At 37.1% G+C, this 19261-nt stretch overlaps 1 protein-coding gene across 6 annotated transcripts in view; it reads left to right on the top strand.

Annotated features, from left to right (window-relative positions):
* Window positions 1-14533, top strand: part of LOC145997116 (prostaglandin reductase 1-like) — a 30718-nt gene extending 16185 nt beyond the window's left edge. For 5 of the 6 annotated variants that reach the window (XM_083133752.1, XM_083133750.1, XM_083133748.1 and 2 more), the window contains exons 7-11: window positions 4781-4935; window positions 6938-7049; window positions 8558-8676; window positions 10516-10649; window positions 13869-14531. In XM_083133752.1, the coding sequence (XP_082989878.1) occupies window positions 4781-4935; window positions 6938-7049; window positions 8558-8676; window positions 10516-10635 (506 nt within the window). In that variant the 3' untranslated portion in view covers window positions 10636-10649; window positions 13869-14531. Of the gene's footprint in view, window positions 1-4780; window positions 4936-6937; window positions 7050-8557; window positions 8677-10515; window positions 10650-13868 lie in introns of all 6 variants that reach the window. The other variant, XM_083133744.1, reaches the window with a different exon arrangement.
* Window positions 14534-19261: the final 4728 nt, after the last annotated feature.

Raw genomic sequence — 19261 nt, 5'->3', positions numbered from 1 at the left:
ATGAAATCCTCCACCAAAAAATGACTTCAGAAGAGGAAAGAAGTGAAAGTCACTCTGTGCCAAGTCCTGGCTACACTGAGGATGATGCAGACCTTCTCAACCAAACTCTCAAAGCAGAGCCTGTGCCTTGGCAGCAGTCTGTGGGCATGCAGAAGCTGAACGCCACTTGACAGCCTGCTGTTCTGAATAGCCCGGCGTAGTCTCCGCAGTGTTGCACAATATGTGTCGTCATTGATTGTTGTGCTTTTGGGCATAAGCTCAAGAAGTCATGTGCCCTTTCGATTTCAAAAGACAGTGGCCATGATTTTGCAGGTTGAAGTGGTCTGCTTGAACTTCCTTGGTTTGGTTGGGGTGGATGATGCAATTCCATTGACTGATGCTTAGTTTCAGGGATGAAATTTAAAACCAAAGTCTCATCACCCGTGACAATGTGGTAGAGAAGTGAGTCCCCTTCCTTCCAGTAACGAGCATTCAGGAATTGAATTCCCAAATGCACTTCACACTCAGCGGCAGCTTCAATTTTCCGGTTCAATTTTGAAGGGTCTAACAACCACGCAGCTTCTGTTAACAAGACAGAACTTTCCTGGAGCATGATTAAAGTTACCTATGCCAGGAGAAGTGAAGGTCGTGGCTTTGTGTGCACTCTTGTAAGCAAACTGGTAGGCCTTCCCGAACTACCCTCGTAGTTTTACGTAACCCTTCACAGAGACTGTTTTCTGCAGTGTTAGATACAGCACCAAAGTTTTGAGTAGGGAATTTAATATTTGAATTGTTCAGGGGAAAACAATCAAAGTCCACGTTGGGTGAAAATTGAGATGTTGATATGGTTTGGGTGTTCTACATCACCACATGTCTAATTTTAGGAAAAATGCTCATAGTCCAAGTTTTCTGATCTTGTAAGGCATGACCAGAATTCATCCACACTGGTGTCATTCTCTTTTGCACTGTTTGTTGCATTTGGAATATTAATTGAAAGTGTTCAGGTTTTCTTAGGAATTATTTTGAATATACGGGGTGGCTCAATAAGTCACTTAACACCCCCAGTACAAGGCCACTGCAGCATGGAACGTGAAAATGGCGATGACCAATCGTTGACTGGCCAAGGGGGAAACACATTGACGTCACCCGCATGGTCGGCAGCCATCTTGATGTCCGCCATCTTGAATTCAACTTCAGAAATTTAAATGGGAAGGGGGTCGTGTGACTGTGACATTTGTTTTCACCTAACTTTAATTGTTGCAGAGTTAACAATACCACAAAGTTATGGCTCAATAAGTCACTTAACACCCCCAGTACAAGGCCACTGCGGCATGGAACTTGAAAATGGCGATGACCAATCGTTGACTGGCCAAGGGGGAAACACATTGACGTCACCAGCATGGTCGGCAGCCATCTTGATGTCCGCCATCTTGAATTCAACTTCAGAAATTTAAATGGGAAGGGGGTCGTGCGACATATCAAAATGGGCTAGGTAACTGTGACATTTGTTTTCACCTAACTTTAATTGTTGCAGAGTTAACAATACCACAAAGTTATAACACATGCTCAATATGACATCCCTCTTACGCAACACACACGTGTAATCGTCTCTCCCATGACCTTACCACATTCTGAAGAACCTCAGGAGTTATTGCAGTACAGGCATCCACAATGCGTGTGCGCAAGTGGGCCAGATCCCTGATTTTCGTAGCATACACCATGGCGTTCAGGTGTCCCCAGAGGTAAAAGTCCAATGGTGGCAGGTCAGGTGAGCGTGCAGGCCATTCCACAGTCCCTCGGCGACCAATCCAGTGGTGAGGAAATTGTTCATCCAGGTACTGATGGACTATCATCCCATAGTGCGGTGGAGCACCATCTTGCTAGAACCATTAAGGATAGTTCCCATCCTCAGACAGTAAAGATGGTAAGATCTGCTCCCGTAGCAGAAGCAAGTAGCCCTCTGCATTTAAGTTGCCCTCAATGAAAAATAGACCAACAAGTCGGGAACCCCAAGTACCACACCACACCATTAGCTTCCTGCCTCCCGTCACCTTGCTGGGATCTGTCCAATGTGGATTTTCGGGTGACCAGTACCGCAGATTTTGCTTATTCGCCTCTCCCGACACATAAAAATTAGCCTCATCACTGAACAGAATCTTGCTACCGGCAACAGGGTCACGTTGCAGTTGTGCTATAGCCCACTCACAAAACTGCAAACGCCTGTCTGGATCGTCCTCACTAAGGTGCTGCTGCAGCTGTATCTTATACGGATGCCAGTGGTGGTCATGTACAATCCTTTGAATTGAACCCCTGCTGACACCGCTTTCGATTGCCAGTCTCCATGTGCTACGGGTTGGGGACTTTGCAAATGATGCCAACACCGCTACAGCAGTACCCTCATCCGTGGCTGTTTTCGGACGTCCATGTCGTGGCTTGTCGTACACAGATCCAGTATCTTGAAACTTTGCCAGCAACTGGCTGACGGCCACATGTGACACCGGTTGTCTTCCAGGATTGCGGTTATTGAAGTCTGCGGCAATGTCACGCGTACTTCTCTCCCCTGACATCAATATGATGGCAATCCGTTCAGATCAGTGAAAAAGGAAATATGCTACTCTTGACACGATCAATTCACATCATCACTCTTTTAAACTTTTATGTAAAGACAAAACACAATCGTAATTCCCATGCCAACCAATACTACAAGATATGTACATACCGCTAAGTCAATATCCGGACATTTTCAGTGATTGGTCTAACAATAAATACCACATAATCACATACTAACGATTATTTGAACAATAAACATTTAAGCAAAACGGAAAGGACGTGTCTCTCCCATGCGGAAATCGCCCTTAAATTTAAAGTTAGGTGAAAACAAATGTCACAGTTGTTTTCCTGGTGAAATTCTAGCCCATTTTGATATGTCGCACGACCCCCTTCCCATTTAAATTTCTGAAGTTGAATTCAAGATGGCTGCCGACCATGCGGGTGACGTCAATGTGTTTCCCCCTTGGCCAGTCAACGATTGGTCATCGCCATTTTCACGTTCCATGCCGCAGTGGCCTTCTTGTACTGGGGGTGTTAAGTGACTTATTGAGCCATAACTTGTGGTATTGTTAACTCTGCAACAATTAAAGTTAGGTGAAAACAAAAGTCACAGTTATTTTCCTGGTGAAATTCTAGCCCATTTTGATATGTCGCACAACCCCCTTCCCATTTAAATTTCTGAAGTTGAATTCAAGATGGCGGACATCAAGATGGCTGCCTACGATGCGGGTGACTTCAATGTGGTTCCCCCTTGGCCAGTCAACGATTGGTCATCGCCATTTTCACGTTCCATGCCGCAGTGGCCTTGTACTGGGGGTGTTAAGTGACTTATTGAGCCACCCTGTATAAACAATTCCTTGACTAATTCATTATTCAGAACAAACAAATACAAATATTGATTCATTGAAGTTCACTTTGCAAGATGTACGAAGAAAACTATTTGCAAATGCTGTGTAAAATGTTAATACCAAGTCATTGAATCCTCTAAGAGAAATAATTCTTTTATCCTTGAGGTTTTGGAAATTTCACCATTAAAGTTGAAAACAAAAGATCCGATTATCCTGTGAAATATATATTTTATTTAATGTGTGGAATCTACATGACCATGTAGTACCATCTTAAATGGGACCTGCAATATTGCTCTCATATGTAACAGTTGTTTTAGCCTTTTCTCAGGCATACTGTTACATACAGATACATGAATGGAATACTGTTACATAAAGATACATGAATGAAAATGTGATAATGTTAAGGCACTGAAATCTATGATTATATGAGTTTAACAGAAGTACTTTAAAAAATATACACTTATTACTTGTCAATAAGGCATCTTTGCAAGCATATTGAAGAAGCCTGTAATAATTATGACCAAGGTGGATTAATTCAAATCGGGTGATTTTTTTTTAAAAAAAATCACTGATTTAAATCACTTTAAATAAATAATTTAGAGAATAATGTACATAAGGATTTTGTAGATATCAGAATCACTTTTGGTGAAGTACATTAATCTCGTAATCATTTAATAGTGTTTATTAGGCCCTAAGAAAGGCAAAGAAACAAAGTATATGTACTATGAGCTGATGCTCATACAAGAGGAAATGTAATATGTAAACTGTAAACACACTTAAATTCCTCTTGATTTAAAATTCAATAATTTTTATAGGCAAAAATAGTAAACATTTTGTGTAGAATAATATACAAAATACTAATCATGTTAAACCGTAGATAGTGTCATTGTCATTAAACTGTAAATAAACATGACAGATGATATTTTACAAACTACCATTAAAAAAATTGAAAAAAATCAGCTACAAGGACTATAAAAATATTTTAAGTTACAATTATATAGTACATCCAGAATGTTTTATTTTCACTGGAAGAAAAGTTAGTGAAATTGTGTATTATAATGTCATTAACACACTGAAGAAATATTTCCATAGTAGGTTCATATATATATAGTATCAGAAACAGAAAAATGTATATTTACATGTAATTTTTTGTTTGCTTTTATCAAACTATTAAAATATTTTACAGAGCCGTTTACTAGAAAAAGCCTTTCTGAAAAGAAAAAAAAACCTTTCTATATGTATGGTGCCAAAAACCATACATGCAATTTTAAGCATTTTGAAAAAAAATCATCAAAAATGATTTTTTTAAATAAAAATCATGATTTTTATTCACCCTGGTTATCACTGAAATTGAGGTAGAAATATGATTGTGTAAGTGAACTCATATTATTGTATCTTTACAGGTTGCAAGGTCATTGGGTTTGCTGGCACAGATGACAAGGTGAATTGGCTCAAGAATGACCTGATGTTCGATGCTGCATTTAACTACAAGAAAGAAGACTTGCACAAGGTCTTGAAGGAAGCTGCTCCAAATGGCGTGGACTGCTATTTTGATAATGTGAGCCTGCTTCCTCATTTCTTGTCTAGGATTTTCCCCAGTGTATACGTGTCATTTATTGTTACATGAATATCTAGCCATATGGTTTACTTTTCTTTGATGAAGCCAATCAGATGAATCTGGTCATATACATCGAAGAAGGGGTTGAATATATTATTTGCATACTCCACAATATGTTTCTAGTTGTACATCAGATGAAGTTCTGCATAAGTGTATCCCTTGAGGCAAATATTTTTGGTAAATAAGAAAGCAAAATTTTGGTACAAAAGCCGAGTCAATTTCGTGTTCAAAAGCAGTAAATATAATAAAATTTTGCTGTTATAGTGGTGAAAAAGCGGTATATAAAATGACATTTTGGTTTTAAAAATGTGAATATAATCCCAAATTTGATTTAAAAACTGCACTTACTACACAAGATAAACATATCCTTTCTAATAGCACATTTATGTCTTTACCAGAATTATAAGTTTGTTCCTGTATAAAGGTGTCCATTTTTGATTCTCAAATATTTACAGCAGAATTAATCAATTTTCCGTGAATTTTATAACTCGCAGGATAATTCTGACTTCAGAATACGACGGTAAATAAACTCTAAATTTCATGTTTAAGTGTCTTATTTTGCATTATTTCGTGACAAAACAGGGTGAGAAAATGCACCTCACACCTTTCAGAAACATGAAAAATTAACATTACAATGTGTTATTTCACATTTCATGTTTTCGTCCAAAATGAAATGTGCATTTCTCTATGTATCCCTAATTTGGTTTATTTGGGTTACATATGATCAGGATAGACTTGCGCATCTTAAGAGTGATCAGGGAGAAATGTGGATTTTTTTTAAAGTCAATCAGTGTTGTAAAAAGAGTTCAGTGAACCAAGATGTATCACCTGATATTTTTATGAAATCCAGATATCCAGAAATTATGTCATAAATTCTGTGCCCAAATTTGTGAGAAAATGAATATTCTGAATAAACAACAAGTATTTTAATCTCATTATTTGATAAGTGAATCTGAGAATATTTTAAACAATACCGTAGCCCTACAGCACCAAAAAGAGCTGTGTAGAACATTGGGGTGTGCATAAAAAAATTGGCAAAATTAGAAAAAAATGGCAAAATGAGGGCTGATGCTAAGATAAAGTGTACATACTACCAGTTTTGAAAATCTGTGGCACATCACTAGTTTAGAATTACTAAAAATATATTATTTTTTCGAGCAAAGTAGACACGAGAAGCCTGCCAGGACTGCAAAGTCCCAAATGATGTTTTGCTCATAAAACAAGTTTCCGATCATATTTGGCCAAATTATTTTATAACCATATTTATGTGATCTAAGAATAATATATAAAAATTTCTGGCGTACTTAGTTATTCTAATATCTAATTTTCATAAATCCGAGACCACTGCACTTTTATGAGGTCAATATGGCTGCATTGCTGATGCTTAGGTCTAAGAAATTGCTTACTGCTCCCTTGCATATACTTCCAGCAGCTCCTACCGTTTGTTGAGAGTAGTATACACTACAATTAACAGGGATGCACAGGATCCGTTTAGTCAGAAACCAACTGTGTTATGTAGCAAGCGTTTGTAAGATGTGGGACTTGACAGTCTCGTCAGTCGATAAAGGATTAAAGCACCATTATTTCAAAATTGCGTGGTAAACCTGGAGTACTGCCAAGTTTAGTTGGAACCCTGAAAACTTGAGTTAAATTGATATAGTTGCAGTAATATTTATATTCTAGCATTTACAATACAGATGGGACAGATTGTCAATACTGTATAGCTCTCTGCCAATATAGGAATAAGTTAATGCAAAATTCTGCACATTGGAAAATTTGCAATTTTATTTTGAATCAGTATCGGTAAATTTTATATTGGTACTTTTTTATTGTTGACAAAAATTGTAATCTTGGTTCATCACCACTTGTAACCATCCCATTGCCCAATAAAGCCAGTCCTAGTTGTAACATCAATGAATCGCATGTTCATCTATCTTACCAGGTTGGAGGTACCATGAGCAGTGTTGTTTTGAACCACATGAATCAGTTTGGTCGCATATCTGTGTGTGGCTCCATTTCTTCATACAACAGCAATCCATCTGAGCTTCCTAAAGGTAAGACTCGTCAATTTTTATAAAAGCACATAGAAAGGATCATGCAGATAGATCAATTTTGGTGCATACCAACTTCAGTGAGGGGAACCTGATGCATTTTACTTTGTGATAGTGGATAAAAACTAATTTCCTCAGCCTTATTTTGTAATTATCATAATGCCAAATGTACAACGCCTGTAGTTACATGGGCTGCGGTTATCTACTTGGTAGGGCATCTGACTGCCACGTGAGAGACCTGGTTTCAATTCTCAGGGTGGGTGATCTAAGGTCACAATTTTTCCAGCCTTGTCCCCACATATGGCTCACCAGCCTGAAATCAATGGGTCCCTCAGGGGTAAAGGTGGCTGGAGCATGGTGCTGTTCAAATCACCTCCAAAATTGCCAAGATCAAGAATGTGTGAGGTCCTACGCCCACATTCCCTTGCAGCATGCCTTCATGCTGCTATATGCACTGGGAACTTTACCTTCCCCTGTAGTTATAGAGTTTTTTCTGCAATATCTCGGTGCACTGCTGTACCCTGGCTTGTGCCGGCAAAGATTTTTTTTAAAATATATTCTTTCATTTCATTTTCATTTTTAAAAAAAATACTTTGGTAGAAAAACAGCACATCTTTTTAATTCCTTCTGGTACCTTCAAGTGAATCTTTGTATGATTTCCTTCCACTATTTTCTATATATTTGTAATAGTTTTCGTACATTGCAAGCCTATCTCATTCAGACCAAATGCCCACCAGTACATTAAGAAGTGATTCTTCATAAGAAACAATTTTACCATCTTGTGTTCTACATTTTCACTAAAGAATGGCATAAAGAAATGTTCTTGATTTTTCATGTTGAAAATATCGGACTATTTTACATATTTATTGTATTTCTCCTCAGACTATATATATTAAAAAGTTCTAGTGTTGTTGCATCCTATCCTGTCCAAGTGTGTTTTTGATTGCCTTTCATCAATTTCATTATTCATCACTCATCCTCATTGAATTAGCCAAAAGTGGCAGAAAAGCAACATAAAATAGCCAAATCGAAACCATATCTAGTGTTGGCCTGCAACACCATCTTTCTTACATTGGCTTGGTACACAAATAAATTCAGTGTTAACTCTCTCAGAGACTCTGGATCGGCTGCCACTAAGAGCATATTGCGTGTGATTTTATTTCATCTAATGATCATTATTAACCTAAAGAGCGTTAAATAACTAAAAATAAATACAATTGTACTTGTTTCTAAACCACTGTAGCTCTATGAAGCATGCAAGTAACAGGTACTTGTAGAATCTTAAGCATATGTCATAACATATGTTTATTTCTTTTTCCTCAAAATGTTTTATGCTCCATTGATTCTTTCAATCAACTGATGCAGATCTGAGAGGCTGAAAACACATCATAAAAGAACAGCATGGATTTTTCAGAATACATCTGAAGGTGTAACTTAAAACTGAAAAAGTTGCAAGAGTGCAATCTCTTGAAACAAATTCTAGGAAAATTGTGGTTCTTGTTTCGTTCTAGCCCCAATTGTGCAGCCAGCCATGGTGTTTAAGGAACTGAAGATGGAAGGTTTTATTGTCCATAGATGGATCAAGAGATGGCAAGAAGGCATCGAACAGAACCTCAAGTGGATCAAGGAGGTAAGGACCAAAGTAACCAAAAGTGGTTGGGCCAACCGTACTGAAAATGGTTGGCCCAACGTAAAAACATACCTTTGGGCAACGATAATTTTGGCTGTGGTTTTTACGTTGGACCAACATATGGTTTTACATTGGCTAAACGTACTGAAAACTAAAGAATGGATAGGTTCGTGTCCTTATATATACAGTACATAATTTATTGTGAGGCCAAATGTAAACAATAGTTCCAAGTTATTTATGAAAAAAAAATACACAGCACTTTCTCAGTCACTTGGTATCATAGTTTTCCACCTTTCATGGAATTTAGTTTGCACATAACATTGCTTAAAAACTTTCACAAGAATTCCTGTAAGAATGTTCTTGTTCTACTACAGCAAAAGAGACAAACAATAAGGAATTTCCAACACATCTTTCATCCATGGCGGTTGACAAAGGGCTGGCGAGTGACTGCAAGTTAAAAATAGCTTCTACTTTCATTAAAAATATATTATATGTGTGCTGTGACTGAAATATTCGAAAAGAAACACTGTTACATGTCACTTATTTTACACTAGAATTTTCAGCATTCTCCTGAAAGTTGTCTTAGCATTAAAAAGTTGTTTATAAATCTGATTTTGACTCACGTTTCCATGGTTGGTCAAATGTTGGCAACCACCGTTGGCCCAACGTTATTTTGCCAACCAATGTAAAGCCAACCTTTCCCACGTAAAAACTGACGTTGGCCCAACTGTGGTTGTTACTTGGGGTGCTTCAATTGGACTAAATTATTAGTTATTGCTGGGATATCAGTTTTCAGACTGTTCTACTTTTTCATATCATTTTCGTTGTTGGCTTGTAATCAAGGGGTCCCGGGTTCGATACCTAGTGGAGGCACATGGCACAGTGGTTTGGATCCCACTTTAAACTGTAGGTCCAGTCCCGATTAGCCTTTGTGTGCATGAAGTGGACTTAAATCAACTATTCAATTCAATTCAATTTTTCATGTCATTTTGTTTGTGATCTTGTTCCCTGCTTCAGTTTTGGCCAGTAGCATGAGAAGTTATTTTATTTTTCAAATTTTAATATTGTATGTACAGGGAGTCTGAAAAGTCAATACCTATTTTTAAGTTGGTACTACTGTATATGATGTATAAACAATTGTATAATGAATGGTAACTATGACAGGGAATGAAAACTTATTATGTACCATTTATGTTTGCAGGTAACTAAACATGCCACCAATGCTTAGCACAGAAGAGCGAGCAGAAAATTAATCTTTTTTTCAAAACAGTCTCAATGGTATAGCTTGTCTGACGGATAGACTTTGTAGGACTTCTTTCAAACATTTCCCACATGTGCGCAACGCTCTCTTCCGTACATGACGTTGATAGTCGACCAGTACATCAAGCATCCAACACAGAACCTGTTCTCATCAATTTACTGTGACATTTTTTGATGATTTCGGGATTTAGCATTGCATTTCGACCATTCTCAGCTCTCCACCACTGCTGGACTTGAACTACCGATTTCCATACCTCGTACCTGGCATCAATTCTTCCTCTCTCTTCTGTGCTAAGTGTTGGTGGCATGTTCAGTTACCTGCAACATAAATGGTACAGAATTAATTTTCATTCCCTGTAATAGTTAACATTACACAATGGTCTCTACATTATGTATTACCAACTTAAAAATAGGTATTCACTTATCAGACACCCTGTATATTTTACATGAAGCAACTTTCTGCAGTCCTGGTAGTCTGACTTTTTACAAAGTGAAATTTATCTGTCTATGTTATATACAAATATATATATATATATATGTAAATAATTATGACTTACGTTCTGCTATACACATTTGCAGGGCAAATTGCAGTATAGAGAAACTGTCACCGAGGGCTTTGAGAACATGCCAAAAGCTTTCATTGGGATGCTGCGAGGGGAAAACACTGGGAAGGCAGTTGTGAGAGCCCAGGCCCAGTGAATAGGACTTTTAAGGTTGGTAGAGAAGCATGGACCTAAATTGGTGCATTTACAGATAACAAGTTCTTGGTTTTGTTAAAGATTTTAATTTATGTAAACTTGTTTTTAGCTTTTATCATGAATTTTTGTTCTTATATTGTTCAAACAATCCTGTAGTGATAGAATTGAACCTTTGCAGATTGTAAAGCTAAAAGTTGTTCATAAAAATATTTGATCTGTACAATTATGAGAATTTTTTCAATTATGTCAGTCATCATCATCCTTTGCCGTTTTCTGTCTCTGGCTGGGTTGGCATAGAAGTCAAGCCTCTCCACTTTCTTCTGGTCTTCCACCACTCCTCTCCTTCCACGGTGTTCCAATCTTGACCTCTTCTCCTAACACTCTCCGCTATCTGCTCTTTCCACCAACATCTTGGTCTCCCCCTTGGCCTTATTCCTACTCCTTGTGAATTGTAATCTCTTACTGGTAGTCTTTCTGCATCCATCCTCTTCATGTGTCGAACCACCTCATCTGTGCCTGATCTATCCTGTCCTGAAGCTTCACCACACCCACTGTCTGTCAGATCTCTTCATTCCTTATTCTGCACCTTCTAGTCTTCCCTAATATACTTCTTAAAGATTTCATCTCCACTGCCTGCATCTTTCTTTTGTCTTTCTCTGTCATTGTCCAAGTCTCTGCTCCATACATAGTATGTATTATAAAAGGAGGGCCAAAAAGATGTTACCACTGAAATGGATATGTCGAGGTTACGTTGAGTATATTTTTAGGTATTTATTTTCACTGTAATTTACAAATGTGCATCAACCCCGGAGAAACTTTGTGTAATGACAGCAAATAACACATATCAATTACGTATGAAGTACAGTTTCCATATAACATGTCTCCAATAATCACTTTCAAGGGACATGAACATATAACTCATCCTTCAAATTGCCATATAAGTGGTAACATCTTTTTTGCCCTCCCTGTATATCATGTCAGTATTAGTTAAATTGACAATTGATTGTTTTGATTCCCACATTTTGTGTCTTTTGTATTGCCAGCCTCCCTGATGGTGTAGTGGCTTACCCTGGCATGTTGTAATCAGGCTCAATTCAATTCCCCGAGAAGGCATTTTGCATGTTGTCATGGTATCTTGGTTCTGTAGGACCAATGTAAGTGTGTAGTTTTGACTTGCTAAAGTAGTGGACATAGTTATTTCACTGGTAGGTTTGATTCAACATGATATAACACTCAACACACAATACTTACTGCATTAAATTTACACTTGAATAATAGATGTTTGCACTGAAATGCACACACTTCGCGCACATCATCCCACATCATCATCTCTCACGAAGTAACACTCCCAACGATCAAAAAGTCAGCAAAAATAGAAATTTTCACTTTTTGGTAAGGGGATAAAAAATGAACAGTTCTCCAAACAACTAAATGCTGCATGAATCTGTCAGAGAAATTTCTCTCTAAATCGATCATTTATTCTTGTTTCCTGCCCTCAAAATGGTGGTTCAAAAAACCAGTTTCACTATATTTTCACCTTATTTTTAAGACTTGTTGTAGCAATATTTTTTTTTGCCGGACAATAAAATTGTGCTGGGTAGACACAGCTTCTCAGTAATGTATACTTATTTGATTTAAAATAAAATGTAGTTTTTATTTTTGACTTGAAAATACAAAACTTACCTCGAGATAACATAGCTTTCTCACGATGATTTCTAAAGATGGATAAAGCAATGGATACTTTAAAAGTATTATGAAAGCAGTACGAGAGAAAAGTTTTGCTACTTTTGACAAATTTATTGTAAACTTGTGCTTCGCTCCTAATGGGTCAGCTGGCAACACTGAATCAAAGATGAACACATGTGTGCACGCTGTGAAATGGGATGTCTCTCATTTCATCAACAGTTTATGTTTAATACATATAGCAGTAGTGCAGAGTGTAACAGTGATTTATCCAAACACCCCTTAATACCCTCCAAAACTTTTATCAACAACCTCTCTAAAATTTTATCCAAAGACACGCTGTGTAAATATTACCCAGAAGCAAAATTATTTCAGTTCAAATTTAAATACTTTAAATAAACATTTGATCAGCAATACCTTTATTAGTTGAACTAATTGTATTAAATTTGAACATCTTTAATGTATTTCACAATTAATAGGCGATTCAAGGTCACAGCATTCTGAAGGCTTCACTGGGAAGGGTCGCCACAGGCACTCATTGAAAAAAAAAAAATGTATTTCAAAATCACTTGGGTAATTTTTACCCATTCACGTGTCCTTGCGGGTTCATGGTGGTGCATCATAGAAATCCACAAAACATTATTTGAAGATAGGAATTATCAAATTAATCATGTTTAATTTGTGTTAGATTCTATGTAAATATTGACAATATCACTGATGATTGTGTTAAGATTAGTATTTATGCATCACAATTCTGCAGGAAAGTATTTTAAAGATATGAAAATTGTCAACGAATAGAGGATAAATTTCTTAAAAATAATTTCAGTTGGCTTTAAAAAAATGAGGTATTTGTAGTTGGTTCTTCTACTCTATTCACTCTAAAAAGCAGATTGTCAGTTTTAAAGAAAGTAACGACAGAAAGTTTATCCAAGGAACTCACATTCGCAACCAAGGCATCGTCGGAACTAGTGAATAAACATTAATTGTGCTTTAATTAATTTTAAGGATAATTTCACAATTATTATTGTTATTTTTATTATTATTTAATATACTTCTGGGAATGTATTTCAGACTTTTTTTGTATAAAAATATAAATAATCAATCTCATGTTAATTCTGTGGATCAATTGTGTTCATTTTTCCATATAAATGCTAATCTTACACATTTGTTTTGATTTAGGGGTCAAATAGCAAGCTCCTGATTTTTGCCAATTTTTTTTTGGCATTTTGGGTCACTGTGCAGCGGGAGTAAAAGAGGAAGAAATGAAGAGTGGAATGCGAATCACACTGAATCTTGAACACATGTTGATGTCTCAATTAGCCAGTGTTCTTTCTCTGGCTCCATGTTTCGAAATTAATTTCCAAATTCTCTGAAAATATGTACATTGTGACTTTTTGTGTTGCACGCCACACCTAAGTTATTCACCTATTGATTTCAGTGAAACTCTGGTGTTGAATTTCTGTATTTGTGTAAGAAGTAAATCAGACTTTGCTTTGTAACTTTTTATGAGAGTTTCTTAAACAATTTATTTCTGTTGTCTTTTCATTGCAGATGGCCATAAGAACAGGAGAATTATTCATGCTATCATTTGAAGAAAGAAATGAAAAAGAATCATGAACTGAAGATGAAGTAATTTGTGGAATCTTAATGATTAAATTGAATTGTAGTTTGATAATTTGTGGAGAGCAACTTTACATGTGCCTTTTTTATTATGCAAGTTCCAAAAGCTATTTTTAAACCTTGTTATTTCCATTTTTACATTTGTATTGTTCAGAAATATGATGTGTTCACATCAGCTTGTTGCTTCTGCCAATTTTATGGAAGGGACCATTAAATAATTGTGCTTCGCTAGTGCAAAGTTTTGATATCTATGAGAAAAAGTTTGAACTGACAAACTAAGAATTGTAATAAAATTAGTCTTGATCATGTTCCTGTGATTTCATAAAATATGCTATTTTTATAGATAAAGTAGTGTATGATATAAGATATTTTTTGGAATAAATTCTATTGAAATGAAAATACAATAGTGATTTGATGTGTATGCACAAACATTTTTCCAATGCTGTTCTTTTCTTTTTGATAAAATATAGTCTTATCAGGGTTCCCAGTGACCTGGAAATTCAGGAAAAGTCAGGTAATGTAAAATACTATTTGTTGTATCGTCATCATCATATGTATCATGATTTTTTCCATATTTGTATGTAAAAGAAATACAAGCTTGCATCCTAGAAAAGTCATTGAATTTGATTTGGTCAAATGAATGGGAACCCTGTCCTGTGACTTACCTTCTGTTAAGAGTAAGACAAGAGCAAGTGTTATTGGAACGAGATACAGTTTTAAGGTACACATTTATTTCAGTTTGGTCAAAAATGCCCATGGGCCTTAGAATAAAGAGAACATGGATTTCTCGTCACGTTGGGTTGTAAATGGATCTCCAAGTCTATTATTAAAAGGCCCTCTCACTCTCATGTTGATATTCACAAACAAGTTTGCTCCGTTGCATATTCTGCCGGAATGGGCAAACACATTTAAATTTATTTTGGTCCAATTAAAGAACAAATATGCAGCTTGTGAAGAGGAACTATTCTCCATATTAAGTTATTTCCTAAGGATTTGTTGTCAACTGAATAGAGTAAAATTCAGGTCATTGTTGAGAGTATAGGATCTCCTGAATCCAAATTTTAAAACAAGTCGTCAATTCAACTGTTATTCTACAATGAGGAAATCCCACAACTTTTGCAATCTTTCTGAAATAAAGCTGTACGAGCCATTTTTCAAAGTATTTCATGCAAATTTATATTTACATGTTCGTCAAGTGCATCACCCCCACCATCCATCCTTCTTTCCAGCATGTTCTTCCTCCCTTGACCCTCCACTTTCTGGACCATCCATTGACAATGCCCTCTTGACCATGAAATGCTTCATGGCTTCCAACCTGGAGGTAAGAAGGATGGAAGAGAACAAGTTTAGAACCACAGAATGAATTGGCAGGTTCTTCAATGAAAGTGCATGTCAAGTGTGTAACTCGCTCACCATGGAAGGTTGTGGGTTCGAATCCTTACCTGTAGTTTGTGTTCTTTTGTTTGTCCTTCACGAAATTATCATTCATCATAGTCATGATGAACCTAATGAGGTAGAAAAGTGATGTAAATTAAGTAAAAATACAATAATATTCTTTAAAAAAGTGCTCTGCACCATGCCATGAAGGTGTATAGGGGATGTGTAGTTAAGGGCCGCACACTTTCTTGATCACGGATGAAGGTGGAAGTGATGTGATCAGTTCCATGCCCCTGGCTGCCTTTACTCTCCAGAGTTTCCTCCAGGTACCCACTTATTGCGATGCTGGGTGGGTGCTGGAGCCGTGTAAGCAGGTGGAAAAAATCCTTGTTCTCCACACCGGGAATTGAACCTGGGTCTGCCTGCCAGCCCTAATGGCTGATCTGTTGCAGCTAAAATACAATAATATAATCCTTTAAATAGTTTGAGTTGTTTGAAGGTTTCGGTTCTAATCCTGGAAATTCCTTCACATGCCGCACCACACCTAGGATGTTAATTTTAATTTTCCATGACAAATATTGAAGGATGGGTATAGATCCTATCCGAATGGCAAGTTTTTTAATTCAGATTGTCTGTTGCATGCAGAATTCGTACATGAGCCAATGCTGTCCAGTTGATCATCTGATTGCCACTTAGGAAAAACAGATTCAATTCTCTAAATGGGTGATATCAGGTGCGATTTTTTCCAACAGTGTCCTTGCATAAAGCAACACTGGTGCTCCCACAGCCTCTCATTAATGTGAGTTAAAGGTGTCAGGGTCCTGCACTGTGGCCGTGCAGTGTAAGGCATCATGCTTTGGCTCTTGCATGCAGGTTTGAGTCTCATTGGGGGAGCGTAACAACTTTTCTCATGAGATTTTGACCTGTGGCCACCCACCATTATGATGATGTAGAACTACGAATGAGTAGCGTAATCTGGTCATGGAAACCTACGAGGACACGGCATTCATCTTGCTGACCACACGTCCCCGTAACTGGTTGGGTGAGTGAGTGAATAGGATCAGATGGGAGTGAGGCCGGCAGTCGGTAGGTAGGCCCTGGCCCTCAATGGTCTGTTCCGCCATGGGTTATTATTATTAAAGGTGTCAGGAGCATGGTGTTGATCACATTGCTTCCACTATGATCGAGACTAAGTCTTCAAGGATGAAACTCATTGTGAAAAGTCATATCGCAGTGCATGCATACCAGCATTGACGAAGAAAATCACAGGAAGTAATCTGTGAGCACCCCGTTTGGTTCTGTACATTTCGTTTTAGTAGAACTGCTGGAATACTTCCTGGAGAATTATACCAAGTTGTGGGCTTGCATTCCCCAATGACCAGCTATGTGCTTGAACAACCAATAAAACTTGGATCATGCTCCGTAAGCACTACCATAAACTCTTCTTCCCATGAGCTCTTTGCATTGCAATTATTCAACCTTTCCTGGACTTATTAAGATCCCCAGAAAGTGTAGGCAGGAGCAGTGAGAGGACAATTGATGGTGGACAAGGAATCTGTGGTCTATAACCGATTGACATTACTGAATCTTATCAGGAGGTGAAAATATTCAACCTAAGCTCCTGTCAGCAGTTACCACAAACACAAAGCCAAGCCATTGATGAGAGAAATTGCTGGGTAGTTTTAGGGCATGCTTGCACCTGCTAAGGCAATTAAAGGTAGGTCGGTGTCTCTCTCTCTCTCTCTCTCTCTCTCTCTCTCTCTCTCTCTCGTCTTGTCTTGTCTTGTCTTGTTTTGTCTTCTCTTCTCTTCTCTTTTTATTTTGTGGGGTCATGTAAAAAGTGTTGTGTACGAGACTCATCTGTAGAAATCCTGATAGTAATTTACTTATTGAAGCTACAAACAGAGATATTTCTTCTTTTTCCATAACCATCCCAAATTTTGGATAAACTATGGTATTGTTGAGTCTATTTTATGCTCAGATGGGCTAATCGGGACTGGACCTACAGGTAAAATGGGACCAGAGTCACTGTGGTAGCTTAGCATCCTGGAGAAAGGGACTGCATAGAACCTTCTACCTTCCAACAACGGTTTTGATTTATAACTCTTGACGGGCATTTTCGGACTGAGATTCCTGATCTCTTATGTCCATAAAGAAACAAGGTATCTGCTACTTTCTCAAGGTCACATCCTCTTTAATTTGTGGGTTGCATAACTTTCCTGTCAGAATCGGGCACATATGTAGAAAAATGTTTCGGCAGAGAGGGGGGGGGGGTCAGTCCGAACCAAGTGTCTCCGGAATAATAATAATAATAATAATGTTTAAATTAAAATAATTATATTAAATCAAATTAATACTTATTACAATACATAAATTAATATTATATTATTATTAAACGAATAGATAAGAAGGCTCTATAAGAATAGAGATATAACAGCGCATATTCATTACGAAGCTTACCTGTAGTTAAGATCGGAATAATTTACATAAAAACAAGTGCCATGGCAATGAAATTAATGTCAACGAGATGAATAATTGAATATTTATCGAATAACAAAAATGATGTTACATGTAGTTGGAGAAAAGTAAGTTCCTGATTAATGAATATATTTTTCATTATGTAATTTTAATACTTGATAAGTCTTTCGGGTGGGGGGGGGGAGCGTCCGAATTCCCTGTACCCCCCTAAACACGTCCTTGGTCAGAATGGTTTTGGAACCCTTGAAAATTCTGAACGAGGTGACAAGTGTTCCTCATCTTATATTGATGCTTTTGTCCCCTTCCATCATCCCTGAAAGTGTGTAGCATGGTCACGGAAACACCCTGTACATACATACATAAAGGGTGTCCATGTAGAACAAGTATGCATAATTTAGTGTTCATTAAAAAAATAAGTGTATAATTATTTTGCCCCATTTTTCTGCAGATATTGACATTCAATATACTTTTTCAGCAGCCTGACCTCCATTAAAAACTTTCTAGTTGGGTCTGTGCCAGGGATATATGCCTATGGGCGCTATTCACGGGATATTTACATTTCTGTGCTTCCTTGGCGGTGGCGGGGACTGTACTTCCGGTTTTGAAAATAATAACATTGAATTCAATGGTGTAAAGGCAGTGTTTTCGGAAAAGGCGACAATATTTGTGTGGCTTTTGGTTTCAACATGAGATAGGGAACAAATAATTGTTCTCAGGTATCTATGCATCGTTTTCAGACAGACACGATATTGAAAGATCAGTGGATTTAGGCAGTAAAGCGAAAATATTAGACACAAACACTAGGGAGTATGCTCTGTAGTCGGCACTTCATCAAATCAAATGAAAATATTTTACGTGTTTCGAAAATTATAATTGTCTAACGCACATGTGTTTATTATATTTAAAAGTTGGAACCATTTATAATATTATAACACATTTTTCCTTTTGGTTGTTGATGAGCGCTCTCTACATGGCCGTCGGTAGGTCAGTCGACCCCTGATCCCGCCTCTGAAAATTGGCATCCTTCATTTCAAGTTGCAAAAAAGCAGGAAGTTTGTTACTTTAATTGTTAATAACAGAAGTAAAATTAACTTGGTTAGTATTCGAAGAGAGTAATCAATTTAAATATGCATTAGATCGAAAAAATGAGTGAAAATACAGGAACCAGGATATTTTTTTCATATTCTACCATTTAATTCAAAGAATAAATGGTTCCACAGTTTTCAGAATTCGAAAAATTATAATTTTAGATGAGGTCACACAATATAAACTTTCTGAGTATATTTTCTAACTTCTAAAGCCCTTTCTTGGACGGCACTTGCAAAAGTTAATAACAAAATACAACAACTGTGTATTTCAGTATAATAACTACTCCATGTAGTAACTATGAAATGTAAAAGTATTAATGGAAAATAGGTGTGCTACATATTCACTCGGCTTGTGGATCGAATAGCATGATAATAATAAAC

Source organism: Lepisma saccharinum, chromosome 1, assembly GCF_977018435.1.
Source record: "Lepisma saccharinum chromosome 1, izLepSacc3.1, whole genome shotgun sequence".
In the NCBI taxonomy this organism is placed as follows: domain Eukaryota; kingdom Metazoa; phylum Arthropoda; class Insecta; order Zygentoma; family Lepismatidae; genus Lepisma; species Lepisma saccharinum.
This window is presented reverse-complemented; position numbering and strand designations above follow the sequence as displayed.